The sequence below is a fragment of the Pimephales promelas genome, chromosome 1, assembly GCF_988280905.1.
Source record: "Pimephales promelas chromosome 1, fPimPro1.hap1.1, whole genome shotgun sequence".
In the NCBI taxonomy this organism is placed as follows: domain Eukaryota; kingdom Metazoa; phylum Chordata; class Actinopteri; order Cypriniformes; family Leuciscidae; genus Pimephales; species Pimephales promelas.
The window spans coordinates 52,948,627-52,969,803 of NC_142769.1; the positions used below are offsets into that span (position 1 = coordinate 52,948,627).

The 21,177-nt window shown below is 43.8% G+C and overlaps 3 protein-coding genes across 4 annotated transcripts in view; 2 read left to right on the forward strand and 1 right to left on the reverse strand.

The window, feature by feature from the left end:
* LOC120477339 (putative C-type lectin domain family 20 member A) overlaps positions 1 to 21,177 on the forward strand; it is a 77,056-nt gene that overhangs the window by 14,893 nt on the left and 40,986 nt on the right. The gene's annotated exons all lie outside the window — the stretch shown is intronic.
* Positions 1 to 21,177, forward strand: part of LOC120477340 (macrophage mannose receptor 1) — a 67,491-nt gene that overhangs the window by 14,893 nt on the left and 31,421 nt on the right. The gene's annotated exons all lie outside the window — the stretch shown is intronic.
* Positions 1,146 to 13,625, reverse strand: LOC148998566 (putative C-type lectin domain family 20 member A). The gene is made up of 5 exons (XM_089129627.1): positions 13,589 to 13,625; positions 12,342 to 12,713; positions 3,777 to 4,115; positions 2,927 to 3,015; positions 1,146 to 1,951 (listed from the first exon to the last, which is right to left on the reverse strand). The coding sequence occupies exons 1-5, from the start codon at positions 13,623 to 13,625 to the stop codon at positions 1,811 to 1,813; spliced, it is 978 nt and encodes a 325-aa protein (XP_088985753.1). The 3' UTR covers positions 1,146 to 1,810.

A 21,177-nucleotide genomic window follows, 5' to 3' on the forward strand; every position in this document is an offset into this window, starting at 1 on the left:
GAGCAAATTTTTTTTCTCATGAAAAATTAACTCATTAATTCAGAAAAACAGAGCAAATTTTTTTTCTCATGAAAAATTAACTCATTAATTCAGAAAAACAGAGCAAATTTTTTTTCTCATGAAAAATTAACTCATTAATTCAGAAAAACAGAGCAAATTTTTTTTCTCATGAAAAATTAACTCATTAATTCAGAAAAACAGAGCAAATTTTTTTTCTCATGAAAAATTAACTCGTTAATTCAGAAAAACAGAGCAAAATTTTTTTCTCATGAAAAATTAACTCGTTAATTCAGAAAAACAGAGCAAATTTTTTTTCTCATGAAAAATTAACTCATTAATTCAGAAAAACAGAGCAAATTTTTTTTTCTCATGAAAAATTAACTCATTAATTCAGAAAAACAGAGCAAATTTTTTTTTCTCATGAAAAATTAACTCATTAATTCAGAAAAACAGAGCAAATTTTTTTTCTCATTAAAAATTAACTCATTAATTCAGAAAAACAGAGCAAATTTTTTTTCTCATGAAAAATTAACTCATTAATTCAGAAAAACAGAGCAAATTTTTTTTCTCATTAAAAATTAACTCATTAATTCAGAAAAACAGAGCAAATTTTTTTTCTCATTAAAAATTAACTCATTAATTCAGAAAAACAGAGCAAATTTTTTTTCTCATGAAAAATTAACTCATTAATTCAGAAAAACAGAGCAAATTTTTTTTCTCATTAAAAATTAACTCATTAATTCAGAAAAACAGAGAAAATTTTTTTTCTCATGAAAAATTAACTCATTAATTCAGAAAAACAGAGCAAAATTTTTTTTCTCATGAAAAATTAACTCATTAATTCAGAAAAACAGAGCAAATTTTTTTTCTCATTAAAAATTAACTCATTAATTCAGAAAAACAGAGAAAATTTTTTTTCTCATGAAAAATTAACTCATTAATTCAGAAAAACAGAGCAAATTTTTTTTCTCATGAAAAATTAACTCATTAATTCAGAAAAACAGAGCAAATTTTTTTTCTCATGAAAAATTAACTCATTAATTCAGAAAAACAGAGCAAATTTTTTTTTCTCATGAAAAATTAACTCGTTAATTCGGAAAAACAGTAGATTTTTTTTTCTTCAAGTGAATGCAATACACCTCCGTACTTTCTTCCTATTGTTACAGGCAAGTATTTTCATAATGTATAATTACCCAACAAATATTTAACATTTTAAATGCTGTATTCAGTAAACCATCATATGCATTTCACTCATTGACTCATTGCTGGTCAATCTTAAATTTTTAACCTTACATTCTATTTATTAAACTATGAAATTATTTATTCAAACTTGAATGTCTTATATTTCAACAGTGTTCTTCACGTGTGAGTTTGCTATTAAATCTAAGGTATTTATAGATAAACTATGGGACATGATGATGGGGAAAAAATTTAAAATGAGATGGGAAGAAAAATTGTCATTACTTTTGTGTTAACTTGCAAAATATTTGAGTTCTTGGGGGTTTCTTAATATACTGTGTATATATATTTATTTGTGTGAAGTTCACTAGTGCTTAATTCAGTTGTGCTTTCTGTTTCATGTTATTGTGAGAAGATCTGATGCTGTTATTTATATCGTCCCAAAGGACTTTATTTATTCTTCATGAGAAGTTTACAGTGTTTACATTTGTCAGCTCATATTCAGGTGTACATATCTGTCTGCTACATGAATAAATGCTAAATTAATAGATGTAAATGTATTTCTGACTAATTACTTATAAGTTGTAATTCATCTAGTTTAACTCAGACATTGGTTGAGATAAGTGTCACTTCATGGAAGAACGCGTCTTGGGCAAACTGGTGAACTGGCATTACTGGTTTTCCGTATGGTCTTCTTCTTCTGGAAGATTTTCCCGTTCGGTTGTTTTCTCCACGTGAGTGTGACGTCCTGATCGCTCAACATCTGCTGTATCTAAACCACAAAAACAGGCTTTCATTAAACAAGTTTGATGTATTTCTCCTCAAAATGATCTTCTTACACTTTACAAATCTTGCCCAAACTGGTTAAGCTAAAAAACACACAATGCTAGTTTGTCATTACGCAAAGGACCGACTAACTCATTGAACACATGCTTCTATTCGTCGCCAAAAACAAACGTCGCAAAAGGTTTTAATAAAGAATACATATGTGATGGATTTTCATTAGACTTATAACTGTAAAACATGTTTAATACTTTACTGGTCGGTCAAAAATGATTATTTTTGTCAATGAAATGAATGTACAATATTTTAGTTAAATTATATTTTTTATTTCATCATTTGCATTTTAAATTGATTTCATGTTACTAAATTTTTCAGTTTTTGATCGCATGTGATCTTGATCTAACGCGCGTTCAGTGAGTGTGTGTGTTCGGCTGCAGTTCCACACGCTTCCACTAGAGGAAACTCTACATTCATTCACAATGCGCTCGTTTCGGTAACACTTTATTTCGATAGTCCACTTTAGACATTCTACTTACTATAAGTAACTTTTCAACTACATGTCAACTAACTGTCATTAGAGTATTAATAGACTGTCAGCTTAATATCTGCTTAACACTTTATTTTGTTGGTCCCCCAATAGCATTGAACTGACTATAAGTAACTTGGCGACTACAAGTAAACTTATTCTCCTAACCCACAGCCTAACACCTAACCATAACCTAACAGTCTACTGACAGTCTACTATAATATACTAATTCTCTAATGAGAGTTAGTTGACACGTAGTTAAGTTAATTATAATTAGTAAAATATCTAAAGTGACTATCGAAATAAAGTGTAACCCTCGTTTCTGACCGCGAGAAACACAAGAGTGACCATTATTTACAGGACCACTTAACCTGTTCAGATCATGTAATTTTACAAATTTTAGAGATAATTCTAGTCAGTTGAGTATTATAAACCCACCTTGTTTAAGACGAGTGCACTCAATGTTGCGTCGTCCGCGTTCTCACTGGCTTTGACCTGCACTCGGATCAGCTGCCGCTTTCTCTTCACTGCAGGACAAACACATCATATCTTACTTTGTGTTTTACTATATCTTACTTTATGAATATGTAGATTAGGGATCCCCAAACTTCTAGTCAGTCGAACCCCTTTGGGTGCTCCGATCAGGATTTTTGGATTCGATCACAGGAAGCAGAATCTGCCGATACGATCACCGATACAGATCTATTTGACTTCTTTTATTATGTAGAATCTGGATTCATTCAGGGCCTGAATTTCAGGGAATCCCTCAAGTTACTCTTATATTATTTGAGGTTTTTTTTAGTATTTTATTTGACTAAAAAGTGTCCCTTTTTATGCATTTTTCAAAAATATATAAATATAATTATCCCACCTAAATGTTTGATCATATTGTGCGCACACAAGACAAGTAAACAGTCAGTAATAAAATAAGAACAAGTTAACAATTTACTAGCAGTAGCACAAATAGAATAAAGGTACAACTTAAAACAAATTAATAATTAATTGGAATTATAAATATATAATACCAAATTTTCCAATAATGGAAAAATTTAAAATCATATATCAGCCAATACCGATATGTTAATCAAACAACAAAAGACATTTAAAAAAATCAGAGAAAGCAGAAGGAATATAAGGCTGCTGTCACTTTAAGACCGAATGCACTGATCCGATATACTGTTACACAACTTTCTCAACTGTTCACTTAAGACAAAACCGTGCTAATTCTGTAATTATTTTTAGTGACGATGCGACACTGCCTCGAAGGTAACGAAGGTAAAGGACTCACCAGTGCTGCAGTAGAAGTATAAAACTGAAGTGCAGTAGTGATCGGCAATAGAAGGACTATCATAATAAAGAGCGGCACAGTTTTTACTCGGCACGATGAGTCTCTGAGCAATGAGTTGGGTTGAGGAAGTAAAGCTGGCCTGATCTGACCACTTCCACGAGTCCCTGTACAGTCCGATCCAGGGCTGATGCAAAGCTATCAAGCTGACGATCTTATTGTTGTCGTCTAGACTCCTAACAGTGGCCAGGTCTGTGTAATGCTCTCTGCAATACTTCTGAGCGTTGAGCCACGTCACTTGTGTTTTGATTAAAACCAGTTTCTCGGTTGCGTTGGTTCCTTCTGTGAAAAACAACACAAGAGGCACATCCTTCAAAATGTCATGTTTAATTTAATGCGTTACTTGGCATTTCTTTGTAATTATTTGTGTAATATACTAGCAATTTCTGAGTGAAAGTTGTAAATCTTACACCAAATAGTTTTTAGTGTTTATACCTGCATCATTATTTCCGTTCCACGAAAGACTTTGAATGACATGGTGGTCAGAAATTCACAAACAATTGTATTTTTGGATGAACTGTACCTTTTATCTTCTATTTATTTTGAGAAATTTTTTTAAGTATAAAATTTAGGGATGCACCGATATGAAAGTTTTGGCCAATAACCGATAATTCTTTATATCTGAAAGCTGATAACCGGCAAACGTTTATATAATTTTTGAGAGCCTGATCACAAAAACAAAAGTCTCACCATTAAAATCCATGTCCCAAACACACAATTATAATGTTCTCATGATCATTTTATGTAGCCGATATGACAGACTTAAATGTTGCACGACTTGACTGTATTTTTTTCTGATTTCATTCCAATAATATTTCCAGCAATTCAAACACTGTGCATCTGAATTGTCTCAGCTGAAGGAAATAATCAATTATTTATCAGCTTTAATATAGCAGCAAAATTTCCTCATGTGCTTCCCATTAAAAATGAACATATATCGGCCGATGTGTCATCAAGTAGGGGTGTGTCCAGGAGCTCAGGGGCTCCAGTGCATCATCAAGTAGGGGCGTATCCAGGAGGTCAGGGGCTCCAGTGCGTCATCAAGCAGGGGCGTGTCCAGGAGCTCAGGGGCTCCAGTGCGTCATCAAGTAGGGGCGTGTCCAGGAGGTCAGGGGCTCTAATGCGTCATCAAGAAGGGGCATGTCCAGGAGCTCAGGGGCTCCAGTGCATCATCAAGTTGGGGCGTGTCCAGGAGCTCAGGGGCTCCAGTGCGTCATCAAGTTGGGGCGTGTCCAGGAGTTCAGGGGCTCCAGTGCGTCATCAAGTAGGGGCATGTCCAGGAGGTCAGGGGCTCCAGTGCATCATCAAGTAGAGGCGTGTCCAGGAGGTCAGGGGCTCCAGTGCGTCATCAAGTTAGGGCATGTCCACGAGCTCGGGCTCCAGTGCGTCATCAAGTAGAGGCGTGTCCAGGAGGTCAGGGGCTCCAGTGCGTCATCAACTTGGGGCGTGTCCAGGAGCTCGGGCTCCAGTGCGTCATCAAGTAGGGGCGTGTCCAGGAGCTCGGGCTCCAGTGCGTCATCAAGTAGGGGCGTGTCCAGGAGGTCAGGGGCTCCAGTGCTTCATCAAGTTGGGGCGTGTCCAGGAGGTCAGGGGCTCCAGTGCATCATCAAGTTGGGGCGTGTCCAGGAGTTCAGGGGCTCCAGTGCGTCATCAAGTAGGGGCATGTCCAGGAGGTCAGGGGCTCCAGTGCATCATCAAGTAGGGGCGTATCCAGGAGGTCAGGGGCTCCAGTGCGTCATCAAGTAGGGGTGTGTCCAGGAGCTCAGGGGCTCCAGTGCGTCATCAAGTTAGGGCATGTCCACGAGCTCGGGCTCCAGTGCGTCATCAAGTAGAGGCGTGTCCAGGAGGTCAGGGGCTCCAGTGCGTCATCAACTTGGGGCGTGTCCAGGAGCTCGGGCTCCAGTGCGTCATCAAGTAGGGGCGTGTCCAGGAGCTCGGGCTCCAGTGCGTCATCAAGTAGGGGCGTGTCCAGGAGGTCAGGGGCTCCAGTGCTTCATCAAGTTGGGGCGTGTCCAGGAGGTCAGGGGCTCCAGTGCATCATCAAGTTGGGGCGTGTCCAGGAGCTCAGGGGCTCCAGTGCGTCATCAAGTTGGGGCGTGTCCAGGAGTTCAGGGGCTCCAGTGCGTCATCAAGTAGGGGCATGTCCAGGAGGTCAGGGGCTCCAGTGCATCATCAAGTAGGGGCGTATCCAGGAGGTCAGGGGCTCCAGTGCGTCATCAAGTTGGGGTGTGTCCAGGAGCTCAGGGGCTCCAGTGCGTCATCAAGTAGGGGCGTGTCCAGGAGGTCAGGGGCTCCAGTGCGTCATCAAGTTGGGGCATGTCCAGGAGGTCAGGGGCTCCAGTGCGTCATCAAGTAGGGGCATGTCCACGAGCTCGGGCTCCAGTGCTTCATCAAGTTGGGGCGTGTCCAGGAGGTCAGGGGCTCCAGTGCATCATCAAGTAGGGGCGTGTCCAGGAGGTCAGGGGCTCCAGTGCTTCATCAAGTAGGGGCATGTCCACGAGCTCGGGCTCCAGTGCGTCATCAAGTTGGGGCGTGTCCAGGAGGTCAGGGGCTCCAGTGCTTCATCAAGTTGGGGCGTGTCCAGGAGGCCAGGGGCTCCAGTGCTTCATCAAGTAGGGCCATGTCCACGAGCTCGGGCTCCAGTACATCATCAAGTTGGGGCGTGTCCAGGAGGTCAGGGGCTCCAGTGCGTCATCAAGTTAGGGCATGTCCACGAGCTCGGGCTCCAGTGCGTCATCAAGTAGGGGCGTGTCCAGGAGGTCAGGGGCTCCAGTGCGTCATCAACTTGGGGCGTGTCCAGGAGCTCGGGCTCCAGTGCGTCATCAAGTAGGGGCGTGTCCAGGAGCTCGGGCTCCAGTGCGTCATCAAGTAGGGGCGTGTCCAGGAGGTCAGGGGCTCCAGTGCATCATCAAGTTGGGGCGTGTCCAGGAGCTCAGGGGCTCCAGTGCGTCATCAAGTTGGGGCGTGTCCAGGAGTTCAGGGGCTCCAGTGCGTCATCAAGTAGGGGCATGTCCAGGAAGTCAGGGGCTCCAGTGCATCATCAAGTAGGGGCGTATCCAGGAGGTCAGGGGCTCCAGTGCGTCATCAAGTTGGGGTGTGTCCAGGAGCTCAGGGGCTCCAGTGCGTCATCAAGTTGGGGCGTGTCCAGGAGCTCAGGGGCTCCAGTGCGTCATCAAGTAGGGGCGTGTCCAGGAGGTCAGGGGATCCAGTGCGTCATCAAGTTGGGGCGTGTCCAGGAGGTCAGGGGCTCCAGTGCGTCATCAAGTTGGGGCGTGTCCAGGAGCTCGGGCTCCAGTGCGTCATCAAGTAGGGGCGTGTCCAGGAGCTCGGGCTCCAGTGCGTCATCAAGTTGGGGCGTGTCCAGGAGGTCAGGGGCTCCAGTGCGTCATCAAGTTGGGGCGTGTCCAGGAGCTCAGGGGCTCCAGTGCGTCATCAAGTTGGGGCGTGTCCAGGAGGTCAGGGGCTCCAGTGCGTCATCAAGTTGGGGCGTGTCCAGGAGGTCAGGGGCTCCAGTGCATCATCAAGTAGGGGTGTGTCCAGGAGGTCAGGGGCTCCAGTGCTTCATCAAGTTGGGGCGTGTCCAGGAGGTCAGGGGCTCCAGTGCATCATCAAGTAGGGGCGTGTCCAGGAGGTCAGGGGCTCCAGTGCGTCATCAAGTAGGGGCGTGTCCACAAGCTCGGGCTCCAGTGCATCATCAAGTAGGGGCGTGTCCAGGAGCTCGGGCTCCAGTGCGTCATCAAGTAGGGGCGTGTCCAGGAGGTCAGGGGCTCCAGTGCGTCATCTAGTAGGGGCGTGTCCACAAGCTCGGGCTCCAGTGCATCATCAAGTAGGGGCGTGTCCACAAACTCGGGCTCCAGTGCGTCATCAAGTAGGGGCGTGTCCAGGAGGTCAGGGGCTCCAGTGCGTCATCTAGTAGGGGCGTGTCCACAAGCTCGGGCTCCAGTGCATCATCAAGTAGGGGCGTGTCCACAAACTCGGGCTCCAGTGCGTCATCAAGTAGGGGCGTGTCCAGGAGGTCAGGGGCTCCAGTGCGTCATCAAGTAGGGGCGTATCCAGGAGGCCAGGGGCTCCAGTGCATCATCAAGTAGGGGCGTATCCAGGAGGTCAGGGGCTCCAGTGCATCATCAAGTTGGGGCGTGTCCAGGAGTTCAGGGGCTCCAGTGCGTCATCAAGTAGGGGCATGTCCAGGAGGTCAGGGGCTCCAGTGCATCATCAAGTAGGGGCGTATCCAGGAGGTCAGGGGCTCCAGTGCGTCATCAAGTAGGGGTGTGTCCAGGAGCTCAGGGGCTCCAGTGCGTCATCAAGTTAGGGCATGTCCACGAGCTCGGGCTCCAGTGCGTCATCAAGTAGAGGCGTGTCCAGGAGGTCAGGGGCTCCAGTGCGTCATCAACTTGGGGCGTGTCCAGGAGCTCGGGCTCCAGTGCGTCATCAAGTAGGGGCGTGTCCAGGAGCTCGGGCTCCAGTGCGTCATCAAGTAGGGGCGTGTCCAGGAGGTCAGGGGCTCCAGTGCTTCATCAAGTTGGGGCGTGTCCAGGAGGTCAGGGGCTCCAGTGCATCATCAAGTTGGGGCGTGTCCAGGAGCTCAGGGGCTCCAGTGCGTCATCAAGTTGGGGCGTGTCCAGGAGTTCAGGGGCTCCAGTGCGTCATCAAGTAGGGGCATGTCCAGGAGGTCAGGGGCTCCAGTGCATCATCAAGTAGGGGCGTATCCAGGAGGTCAGGGGCTCCAGTGCGTCATCAAGTTGGGGTGTGTCCAGGAGCTCAGGGGCTCCAGTGCGTCATCAAGTAGGGGCGTGTCCAGGAGGTCAGGGGCTCCAGTGCGTCATCAAGTTGGGGCATGTCCAGGAGGTCAGGGGCTCCAGTGCGTCATCAAGTAGGGGCATGTCCACGAGCTCGGGCTCCAGTGCTTCATCAAGTTGGGGCGTGTCCAGGAGGTCAGGGGCTCCAGTGCATCATCAAGTAGGGGCGTGTCCAGGAGGTCAGGGGCTCCAGTGCTTCATCAAGTAGGGGCATGTCCACGAGCTCGGGCTCCAGTGCGTCATCAAGTTGGGGCGTGTCCAGGAGGTCAGGGGCTCCAGTGCTTCATCAAGTTGGGGCGTGTCCAGGAGGCCAGGGGCTCCAGTGCTTCATCAAGTAGGGCCATGTCCACGAGCTCGGGCTCCAGTACATCATCAAGTTGGGGCGTGTCCAGGAGGTCAGGGGCTCCAGTGCGTCATCAAGTTAGGGCATGTCCACGAGCTCGGGCTCCAGTGCGTCATCAAGTAGGGGCGTGTCCAGGAGGTCAGGGGCTCCAGTGCGTCATCAACTTGGGGCGTGTCCAGGAGCTCGGGCTCCAGTGCGTCATCAAGTAGGGGCGTGTCCAGGAGCTCGGGCTCCAGTGCGTCATCAAGTAGGGGCGTGTCCAGGAGGTCAGGGGCTCCAGTGCATCATCAAGTTGGGGCGTGTCCAGGAGCTCAGGGGCTCCAGTGCGTCATCAAGTTGGGGCGTGTCCAGGAGTTCAGGGGCTCCAGTGCGTCATCAAGTAGGGGCATGTCCAGGAAGTCAGGGGCTCCAGTGCATCATCAAGTAGGGGCGTATCCAGGAGGTCAGGGGCTCCAGTGCGTCATCAAGTTGGGGTGTGTCCAGGAGCTCAGGGGCTCCAGTGCGTCATCAAGTTGGGGCGTGTCCAGGAGCTCAGGGGCTCCAGTGCGTCATCAAGTAGGGGCGTGTCCAGGAGGTCAGGGGATCCAGTGCGTCATCAAGTTGGGGCGTGTCCAGGAGGTCAGGGGCTCCAGTGCGTCATCAAGTTGGGGCGTGTCCAGGAGCTCGGGCTCCAGTGCGTCATCAAGTAGGGGCGTGTCCAGGAGCTCGGGCTCCAGTGCGTCATCAAGTTGGGGCGTGTCCAGGAGGTCAGGGGCTCCAGTGCGTCATCAAGTTGGGGCGTGTCCAGGAGCTCAGGGGCTCCAGTGCGTCATCAAGTTGGGGCGTGTCCAGGAGGTCAGGGGCTCCAGTGCGTCATCAAGTTGGGGCGTGTCCAGGAGGTCAGGGGCTCCAGTGCATCATCAAGTAGGGGTGTGTCCAGGAGGTCAGGGGCTCCAGTGCTTCATCAAGTTGGGGCGTGTCCAGGAGGTCAGGGGCTCCAGTGCATCATCAAGTAGGGGCGTGTCCAGGAGGTCAGGGGCTCCAGTGCGTCATCAAGTAGGGGCGTGTCCACAAGCTCGGGCTCCAGTGCATCATCAAGTAGGGGCGTGTCCAGGAGCTCGGGCTCCAGTGCGTCATCAAGTAGGGGCGTGTCCAGGAGGTCAGGGGCTCCAGTGCGTCATCTAGTAGGGGCGTGTCCACAAGCTCGGGCTCCAGTGCATCATCAAGTAGGGGCGTGTCCACAAACTCGGGCTCCAGTGCGTCATCAAGTAGGGGCGTGTCCAGGAGGTCAGGGGCTCCAGTGCGTCATCTAGTAGGGGCGTGTCCACAAGCTCGGGCTCCAGTGCATCATCAAGTAGGGGCGTGTCCACAAACTCGGGCTCCAGTGCGTCATCAAGTAGGGGCGTGTCCAGGAGGTCAGGGGCTCCAGTGCGTCATCAAGTAGGGGCGTATCCAGGAGGCCAGGGGCTCCAGTGCATCATCAAGTAGGGGCGTATCCAGGAGGTCAGGGGCTCCAGTGCGTCATCAAGTAGGGGCGTATCCAGGAGCTCAGGGGCTCCAGTGCATCATCAAGTAGGGGCGTGTCCAGGAGGTCAGGGGCTCCAGTGCATCATCAAGTAGGGGCGTGTCCACAAACTCGGGCTCCAGTGCGTCATCAAGTAGGGGCGTGTCCAGGAGGTCAGGGGCTCCAGTGCGTCATCAAGTAGGGGCGTGTCCAGGAGGTCAGGGGCTCCAGTGCGTCATCAAGTAGGGGCGTGTCCACAAACTCGGGCTCCAGTGCGTCATCAAGTTGGGGTGTGTCCAGGAGCTCAGGGGCTCCAGTGCGTCATCAAGTAGGGGCGTGTCCAGGAACTCAGGGGCTCCAGTGCGTCATCAAGTAGGGGCGTGTCCAGGAGGTCAGGGGCTTCAGTGCATCATCAAGTAGGGGCGTATCCAGGAGGTCAGGGGCTTCAGTGCATCATCAAGTAGGGGCGTATCCAGGAGGTCAGGGGCTCCAGTGCGTCATCAAGTAGGGGCGTGTCCAGGAGCTCAGGGGCTCCAGTGCATCATCAAGTAGGGGCGTATCCAGGAGGTCAGGGGCTCCAGTGCGTCATCAAGTAGGGGCGTGTCCACAAGCTCGGGGGCTTCAGTGCATCATCAAGTAGGGGCGTATCCAGGAGGTCAGGGGCTTCAGTGCGTCATCAAGTAGGGGCGTGTCCACGAGCTCGGGCTCCAGTGCGTCATCAAGTAGTACTTCACAGTTCACAGTCTTTGTTACATGTTTTAGAAATTCATTTAACATTTACAATGTGTTTAGAATTTTTTTTAGAATTGACTTTGCAGGGACTGTAAAAAAATACTTCCATGATTTGTAATCACAACATTTTTTCTTTTGTCAAATCAACTTGAATAATTTATGTGGTTCAGATAACATAATGTTTTGAGTTTTTGATGATTAAATCACTGTCCTTCATTGTATTAACTCATTTTTTCCATTTCAATGAACTTAAAATTTCAAGGCAACCAGGTTACTTAATTTTTTAAGTTAAACCAACAATATTTTTTTACATTGTAATGCAAGTCTGTCATAATGGCTACATAAAATAATCTTTTGAACATTTTTTGTAATCTGGCTTTTAATGTTGAGATGTTGTGTTTGTAATCAGGCTCACAAAAATTTATATAAAAATTTGGATTTTAATTTATCGGCCAATATGTGTTACAGAGCAGGCTTCCTCTCCACCACCGGAGGGAGCCGTCACCAGAGTGTTAACTTCTTTTCACCAAACTCCAATTCCTATAATCCTTCTTACCTGGGACTGATACAACACTCCTGCACTTCATTCACACACACACATTGATCATTTCCGAGTGTTATTTCCCCGTGTGTTTTACTGCTGAACCTTTGCTGCCTGCCCTGACCTGCATTGTTTACTGGACTTTGATTCTTGTTGCCTGCCCAGATCCTTTGCTCATCTACCTGGTTTGTCTCTGTCTCCTCTGCATTGCCTTGTCTGCTATTGATGACCTTTCCTGTTTTGATTATTCTTCATAAAAGCTGCAAATGGATCTCTCTGAGTGTGCCCTGTTACAACAATATCGGCTTTAAATTATAAAGAATTATCGGTTTTTCGGTGTCAGGCCAAAATTTTCATATTAGCGCATCCCTAAATTTACCTATACCAATGTAATAATACTGTGATTAGGCCTGTCATGATTATTGATTAATCATCTGATCGTGGTGATTCGACAATTTGCTAAATTTAAAAATAAATTCCTCACATTTGCAAGAATACTCTTTTTCCTCATTCGAAAGTTACTTTGGATAAAAGCGTCTGCTAAATATATAGATGTATTTGTAATAAATGCATACTCTGAAAATAATGGGCATCAATAAAGAGTGTTTCTCACCGTCGCTACACACAAAATATCTTCTTTCATCACAGTTGATATCCGCCCAGTATCCAGGGTAATATATTATGCCACACTCCTCTCTCACCCAGTAGTTATCCGGCTGGCCAGTTGCCCAGGACTTAAACACTAAACTCTCCTCTTGATAAGACCAGCGCCAGCTGCCGACGTCATTGTAGAGTCCAATCCAGGAAAATCCACGAAACTTTTCTTCATCCGAGACTTCTTGCAGAGTGGCCCAGTCTTCATCGGTCTGAACTGTGGCCAGGTCGATGTGGTTTTCCCTGCAGTAGCTTTGAGCTTTTTCCCACGGCATATTCTGTCGGATCAGAATATACTCGTGTGGTTTACACAGAGTCAGTGACAGCAGTCCTGTTGACAGAATACACTCATTTCAAGCTTTGTATATCATTTTCCCCGTTGTCCTTCTTAAAGCTAGACTCGATGTATTTGTTTCTATTTGGCTGGATTTTTTTTATGCTCGTTTAAGAAATGACAGTCACTGTAGTATTTCTGTTGTAAGTATTTGAGATTGTTTAATAAGACATCTTGAATTTAAAGCGCTCCTATTATGCTTTCTGGATAAATTCTGTGTAATAGAGCTGTTTGTGATTAACGTGCAGATAAACGACAGAAAAGAGCAGTCGTGTATGAGGGAATTAAAACGGCATAATCGGCACACTTAAAATAGTTTGTTCAATTTAATTTAAAATGGTAATTTAAAGTGTAAAATAACAATTCCTGTTCAAATTGGTTTCTTGAACATGTCAATGAGTTGACTGTACCAATATGGCCGCCACAGTCACCAGATCTCAACCCAATAGAGCATCTTTGGGATGTGGTGGAACAGGAGCTTCATCCCACAAATCTCCATCAACTGCAAGATGCGATCCTATCAATATGGGCCGACATTTCTAAAGAATGCTTGTTGAATCAATGCCACGTAGAGTTAAGGCAGTTCTGAAGGCGAAAGGGGGTCAAACACCGTTTTAGTGTGTGTTCCTAATAATCAACCGCTAGTGACGTCTCTTGTCTGGACAGCTTTTTGATTTTTGAGAAGTCATTTTTCTTTGGCTCTCTTTAGTAGATGCTTTTTTAATTGTCAGTTGATAACTGTCCTCCACAAAGATTTGTAGGATATTACACAAAACAGTTTGTCGTAATATTCCTGTATGCAAATCGGCAAAAATATGCAAATCATTGGGCGAATTTCTCTCTTTATTTGAATGTTTTGCAGAATGTTTTACCTGAAAGAGAAAGCAGAGAAAGACACATTTGGTCCATCATCTTGCCAGTTGTTTTGCCACTGAAAAAAATTAAAAATACCCAAAAAATTATTTTGCTAAAATACATATCATGCATATAGTTGACAAATTTGCATTTGTATAAGGAAAAGTGCTTAATTGTATGTTTTATGGATGTGTTCTTTGCCGTGTAGCCAAATTATGGAAACATAAAAAAAGAATGCAGTAAAATGACGAGAAAAGAGAGTTGATTAATATCAACATCCATAAAATCTGGTGATGGAATTGTCATTAGAACATTATTAATCCGTGGAGTTGCATCTGTAAAAGTACAGCGTAATAACCAGGACCCGTATGTATAAAACTTCTAAGAATGGTCTTAAGCTTTAACTTCAGTGTCAAAAAGTGACAAGAGTCAAAGAAGGACTTGTCTAAGGCCACGTTTACACAAAGCCGGGTATTTAGAGAAACAAATATTTTCCCCCTCTCGTTTTCAATAATAACATCGTGCGCACACCCGCATAAGCGCCATCATATCTATGCCAAACCTATTGGCGGCAGTGTAGGGAGAAGGATAAAGCCTTGCGAGCCAATCAGAATCCTCAGATCCTCCGTTTCTCCCATTTGACACGACAACACATAACCGGCGTTTTCAGAAATCTCCACTTTGGCCGGAGTTTTTAGAAATAATCGTTTTCCGTGATAAAAACTGGGTTTTCGTGTAAATGAGAGGCTAATCCGCAGGGAAATATCTGCGTTTTCCCTTTTTTTGTAAACGGGGCCTAAGAGTAGGAGCTAAAAGCAACGTTCAGTAAAGTCTTAAGTGCTGACTAAAGTGGCTGTGATTGGCTGTGCTGTGAACTAAGGACTACAGTGATGTCAACCCAAAATGTCCGCCCTCAACCACTGAATCAGCCAATAGTGAGCCTGCAAGGGGGAGTTAGTCAGTCCCTCCAGGATTTCACGATTTTTTTGTGTGATTTTTGCGATCAAAATGACTGATTTTGTGGTGGTAATTTCCAAAAATGTGTGAAAAAATTTGCGATTTATATATAACATTTACCATAATAGTATTCAGTCCTTCCAGAAAAACGCAGAGTTTTTTTTGTGATTGTTGCGGGCAAAAATTGATTGATTACACGGCCCGCTTTCTTTAAAAATGCGATGGAATATGCGGGATTTTTATGCGATGAAATTGCAGGAACTTGCAAAAATTGCGGTTTGATGAAAAAGAGAAAAAAAGTGATTCCCCCAACATCCTGCTAATGTAAGAGTCATTTCTTATTACTTCCTTTGATAAGCAAGCATACTACATCATAAAAAGCGCTGGGAATATTTAATTTCTCATCTTGTTTTATTTCAGACTGTAACGAGTGTAAATAATGTGTGGCCCCTTTAAGAGCTCTCTGCAGTGTTATATGTGCGCCTCGAACACCCCATGTGTGCGGGTAATTTCTGTTTGATGCTTCTTCTTTTATCTTATGTTGTTTATTAAGTAACGATGTGACGGTAGAACGTGCGACAGACAGTTATACGAGTTCGATTTGTGAGATGTCAATCGCCTCCGTGAGTCTGTCCGGCGTCGCGTAATTGCGTCACTTCATAACGTTCCCATGGAAACGGGGGGAAACGGCTGCTCTTGTGTGAAGCAAACGCAACATTTTTCAACTTTCTGCTAAGATACATGTGACTTTTTTTTGCAACGAAAATGCGAGGATTATGAAATTATGCAAACCCCGCATATTTTGCACGGAAATCGGCAATTTATGCAGCGAAAGTGCAGCGTATTTGAAAAAATGTGGCCCCCGCATAAATATGCAGACTTTGGCTGATTTTGCATTGAATTCAGCGATCGCATAATCGCGTTTTTCTGGAGGGACTGGTTAGTTTAGCACAGGAAATTTTGTCGTGACGAAGAGCCGTAGTTAACTGACCAGCTGAGCCATATCGCATTAAATATCGCTGGCGATACGTCCTCGATATTAACGTGATATGGCTCAGCTTGTCAGTGATCTACGGCTCTTTGTAGTAAATGCCGCTCCATCTGAAAGCAGGTGAAGGTGATTTACTACTGATCAAGGAACCGGCTTTACTGATTAGATGCATATAACAATATCGTGCGATATATCGCCCAGCCCTTCTGCCAACCCATTTGCATTTTGTGTAGCGGATACGCATTTTGACCTCAAAGTACACTGGTAGGATTTGTTGCTTTAAACTACGCAAAAACCTGGTGACGCGTCTGTGCACGCGCGGTTTTCAAATTAAGCAACAGCAAAATAAGCGGAGTTCGACCAATCGTTGCGCTGGGGTCATTCCTAAAATAGCAAGCGGGATGATTGACAGATGCTTATGGCCTATCATTAAAAAGAAACTGAAAATCGACAACAATAAAGAATCCCGCGGCCCGCCGTCTGACTCATAGTCTGAGTTCATAAGCGAGGATAGTTGTCCCACTACTTCTGGCTCCTGGAGGTAAACGGGCTGAGCTGGACGTATTATTTTTAGTTACTTAATCTGGATTCGATGATCACACGTGAGTGTTCGCAATCGCATGGGTTATCTTAAAATACTCCGTCATTCATGGTCACTCAGATAAGGTGAAAACATCATTCAGCCATGCAAATTATAAAATGCTTAACCCTCTGGGGTTGTTCGGCCCAAATGGACGCGAAGAATATAAATAATTTTTTTTTTAAATCACAGCTTCCTCGAAATGGTCCGAAATTTGGTGACTTTGTTAATATTTGGTATTTGAAGACCCAAAAAAATTGGGGACAGGATGTGAGTAGTCTAAGTGGTTGTAAAAAAAATAGTCACAATTGGGGTGTTCGGGTCCAAACGGACCCGCATGGAAAATGAATGGGAAATTGGCAAAAATGTGAAAATACTGAGTTTTTTTGTGCGTACAATCTACAAATCAGCAACGATCTTGAAAAAAAGCACACAACAGTGAAGGGGTGAATCTATAAAACATCAAGAGTGCAAAACAGACGCATCCACACACACACACACTTTTATACACAAACACACCAAAAAATTCAGATTATACATGTGTTTTGCATTTCTAAAATGCTCAGTTTGTCCACCAGAATTGCTTTTATGAGGCCTAGGCTTGACTCTAAAATGAAAAACAGCTTTAAAAATGTTTTAAAAAAAAATTAAAAAAAAAATTTTTTTCTATTATGTTCAATGGGGGGAAATTTTGTCATAATTATTGCATTAAAGCTAATTATAATTTTTTTTATTTTTGAAATTTTCTCAAAACCCCAAAAAAGAAAAGAAAAAATATATGATTTTTGTTTTTTTAAATATGAATCCCGCCCTTTGGGTCCATTTGGACCCGAACACCCCGAGTGTGACTCTGAAACGAACAACCCCAGAGGGTTAAGTAATTCTGAACAATAAATCGTTATGGCGAAGTGATTATGAAAGTTCTGTGATTTGTGGATTACTAATGCGCGAGTCTGGAGGAACAGGCGTTTATTCATTCTCAGTGTTGAGAAACGTAGTCTGCATGCGTTAAGCTATTGTGTTGGAAATAACTAAATGACTTAATTATGTTACATATTTATTTTGTATGAACTAGTGCGTTAGCTACTTAAAAAGTACCATAACTGCACGAGCTCGAGCACAGAGAAGATAATTGTAAAACCAAAATTGACGGGCTAAGTTTAAATTTTGTTCTTGGTTGTGTTTTTTTCTGTCAATGTCAGAAATCATTTTTGTATTACCCATCCTTGTTTTACGTTTTACTATTAACACACCCCCGTGTCGGATTCGTTTACATTGCTATAACTGGTCCTGTGACAGGAGGACTTGTGTCTAATGTCAACTGTTTTTTATATTTGTATTGGCTAACGTTTATTCAGATGATGCATGCTCTCTTTTAAATGTACAATGTTCAAATGCAAAGACAGCACGTCTCAAATTAAAGCCATTTTTTGTGGGATTTAGCATAATATTTGGTTATTGCCATGGAATAATAAATTAAGTAGCTTTATAATAAATGTACACATCTATTTGTTGTTGTTTTCAAGGGGTTTCTTAATTTTAGACTAGTTGACCAGCACACACTATATGCAATGCATATAATTTAAAACTTTAGAAGTCAAAAGTAGAATTATGGGGATAGGTATGTGTTTGTGTGTCGTGCATTGTGCATTATTTTTGTCATTTTTGGAGTTAATGCAAGACTTGCGAAGACTGACTATGTTGCAGACGATGTGTAATTTGTTTTTTTCTCCTGTGAGTTTTTTCATTTAAAAAAAAAAAAAAACCTGTAGCTGTAAGTTTTCCCTTTTTCCAACAAAATGTCTGCATTGACACCATTGTCCGAGAACTGAACTGAGCTGGACGATGACATCACTGTTTTCTCCAATATGGCTAAATAATGAACCTAATAGATAACTAATGATGGAAATGAATCCTCTGCTGTACAGCCAAATCTAACTTTGTTGCATTATTTCCCTGTTATCACGTTATAGCTGTTTTGAAACCATCTCTATTGTAAAAAGCGACTTGACTTGAAATAAATTTGTCAGATAAATATCTTCACAAAGTTTTTTATATTTAAATATTTTAAAATACGAGGGAAGAACAAAACACTGTTTTCCTCATATTTTGATGGCTTAAGCAAACTTGTAGTGTCATTAAAAAAAATAAAAAAATATAATCACTTTTAAGTGAGGATAGGAGCAGGCTTCACTCACTTTGTACACTAATACACTTTAACAGTGCTGGCCTTGATATCAGAATACGAACATGAGGAGAAAGGCCGCACATCACTTCTAGCCACAGATTGTCCACATGTTACACATTCTACATTGATTAAAAAAAAAAATCTAATCTGTTCTTTTAATGGTAGTATTATTTTATACAGAAATAAATTATTTATAATTGAGATGAGAATAAATTTATTGTTAATTTTAGGGATAACAAATATATTGTTAAAATATATCGTCAAATATATTGTATAACTCCCACGACTATACATTAGTGCAACTCGACGTCGCCGGCGCAGTGTGCGCACACACTCCTCTAATCTCGGTACTACGGGCGATATTTCAGGGTCGTCTCGTTCTATGGGCGAGCCGCTTCTGCTACTGTGTGTGGTGTGGTCAGGGCCACAATAGTGCTATCAAGACCTGCTTTGTGGATCATCACCACCGCACTGCTGCTTTTTTACAGTCGCCAACAATGTAATTATTACTTTCCTTAATGGCTATAACATTTCTTAAAGGTCAGTTAGAAAAAAAGAATACCATGATGATCAAATTTTTTATCATCATTTAACCCCAATAGATCATATTTCCTCCTCTCTGCTGCTATCGTGGTACTCCTCACTAGTTTAGGAGACCTCTCCAGCACTCTTAAATAATTTAGGAGCTGAGACCAAGTCTTAATACTTAGGAACCTTTATGAATCACACTTATTCTTTAGTTTAGAAATAAAAGGTAAATGTCATTCTTAGACTTCAGACTAAATTTTACTCTGAGTGGGTTTATACATACGGCCCCAGTTCTCTTCTGAATGAAGTCTCGACGGATGAAGTTTAGCCCACCGGTCCTGTAGTGAGAGCGAGGGATCAGGATGTTTCTCAATCTTGTCTTCTTTTAATGGGTATCTACATCAAGGAGGGAGTTTAACTCTCAGATATGCAAAGTGTGCATTGAATAATTTAAGGCTCCTCCTACAGGCTCCTCTAGACCGTCTTAGAAACACTGATTATCATATGAGTCATCACTATACTTGGAAGCAGATGATACACATTTAAACTAGTTTAATATACAAGAATATCAGTGCCATCTGTATATTTAAATGTTCCATGATTTAGTTCATGCTGAGTATTGGTCTCAGATTGGTCTCAGACAGGTCTCCTATAGGTCTCAGATTGGTCTCAGATCGGTCTCAGATAGGTCTCAGATTGGTCTTAGATAGGTCTCAGATTGGTCTCCTATAGGTCTCAGATTGGTCTCAGATAGGTCTCCTATAGGTCTCAGATTGGTCTTAGATAGGTCTCAGATTGGTCTCAGACAGGTCTCCTATAGGTCTCAGATTGGTCTCAGATTGGTCTTAGATAGGTCTCCTAAAGGTCTCAGATTGGTCTTAGATAGGTCTCAGATTGGTCTTAGATAGGTCTCAGATAGGTCTCAGATTGATCTCAGATTGGTCTAAGATTGGTCTCCTATCAGTCTCAGATTGGTCTCAGATTTGTCTCAGATTGATCTCAGATTGGTCTTAGATAGTCAAGTCAAGTCACATTTATTTATATAGCGCTTTTCACAATACAGATTGTATCAAAGCAGCTTCACAGTGATAACATGTAAGTAGCACAACACAGATCAACAACATTGCTAAACACTAAATAACCCCAACTGAGCAAGCCCAAAGCAAGCCAAAAGCAAGGCGACAGTGGCAAGGAACCAAACTCCATCAGATTGGATGGAGAAAAAACCTTGGGAGAACCCAGGCTCAGTCGGGGGCCAGTTCTCCTCTGGCTTACATTCATATTGTTTAAATATAAATATTAAATATAAATATTGTTTATGAATAAAACGGCGCCATAACATATCGCAGGCGTTGAGTCGTCTCTTCACAGGCGTTGGGGCACCCGAAATCCCCGTGAGAGGCTGGACACAAAACTGGACCTGACGAACGCCATTTTTCTCGGGACAAGCGTCCCGAGATAACAGCAGAAAGGCAGATGGGAAATAATTAGCATAGCTGATGTTCATAATGATTTCCGTTATAACTCACAAACTCTCCGTAACCCGAACTCTCCGCAACCCAACCATACGCGCTGACCCGTTTGTCTAAAAGGCTGTCGAGCCCCACTGGTGCGTTAAGCAGTTTCAGTGGCAAACGGTTCCGTATAGGAGATAGGTCTCAGATAGGTCTCCTATAGGTCTCAGATTGGTCTTAGATTGGTCTCAGATTGGTCTCCTATAGGTCTCAGATTGGTCTCAGATCGGTCTCAGATTGGTCTTAGATAGGTCTCAGATTGGTCTCCTATAGGTCTCAGATTGGTCTCAGATCGGTCTCAGATAGGTCTCAGATTGGTCTTAGATAGGTCTCAGATTGGTCTCCTATAGGTCTCAGATTGGTCTCAGATAGGTCTCAGATTGGTCTCCTATAGGTCTCAGATTGGTCTCAGATCGGTCTCAGACAGGTCTCAGATTGGTCTCCTATAGGTCTCAGATTGGTCTCAGATAGGTCTCCTATAGGTCTCAGATTGGTCTTAGATAGGTCTCAGATTGGTCTTAGATAGGTCTCAGATTGGTCTCCTATAGGTCTCAGATTGGTCTCAGATAGGTCTCCTATAGGTCTCAGATTGGTCTTAGATAGGTCTCAGATTGGTCTCAGACAGGTCTCCTATAGGTCTCCTATAGGTCTCCTATAGGTCTCAGATTGGTCTCAGATTGGTCTTAGATAGGTCTCAGATTGGTCTCAGATTGGTCTTAGATAGGTCTCCTATAGGTCTCAGATTGGTCTCAGATTGATCTCAGATTGGTCTCAGATAGGTCTCCTATCAGTCTCAGATTGGTCTCAGATAGGTCTCAAATTGGTCTTTAAATCAAAAAAGATGAACT

Excerpts from the sequence above, each read along its gene's own strand:
- LOC148998566 (XM_089129627.1), bottom strand. The coding sequence starts at position 13,625 with ATGGACCAAATGTGTCTTTCTCTGCTTTCTCTTTCAG. Across the intron at positions 12,714-13,588 it reads TTCTCTGCTTTCTCTTTCAG|GACTGCTGTCACTGACTCTG; the intron begins GTAAAACATTCT and ends TTCTGTCAACAG. Across the intron at positions 4,116-12,341 it reads ATATTTTGTGTGTAGCGACG|AAGGAACCAACGCAACCGAG; the intron begins GTGAGAAACACT and ends TGTTTTTCACAG.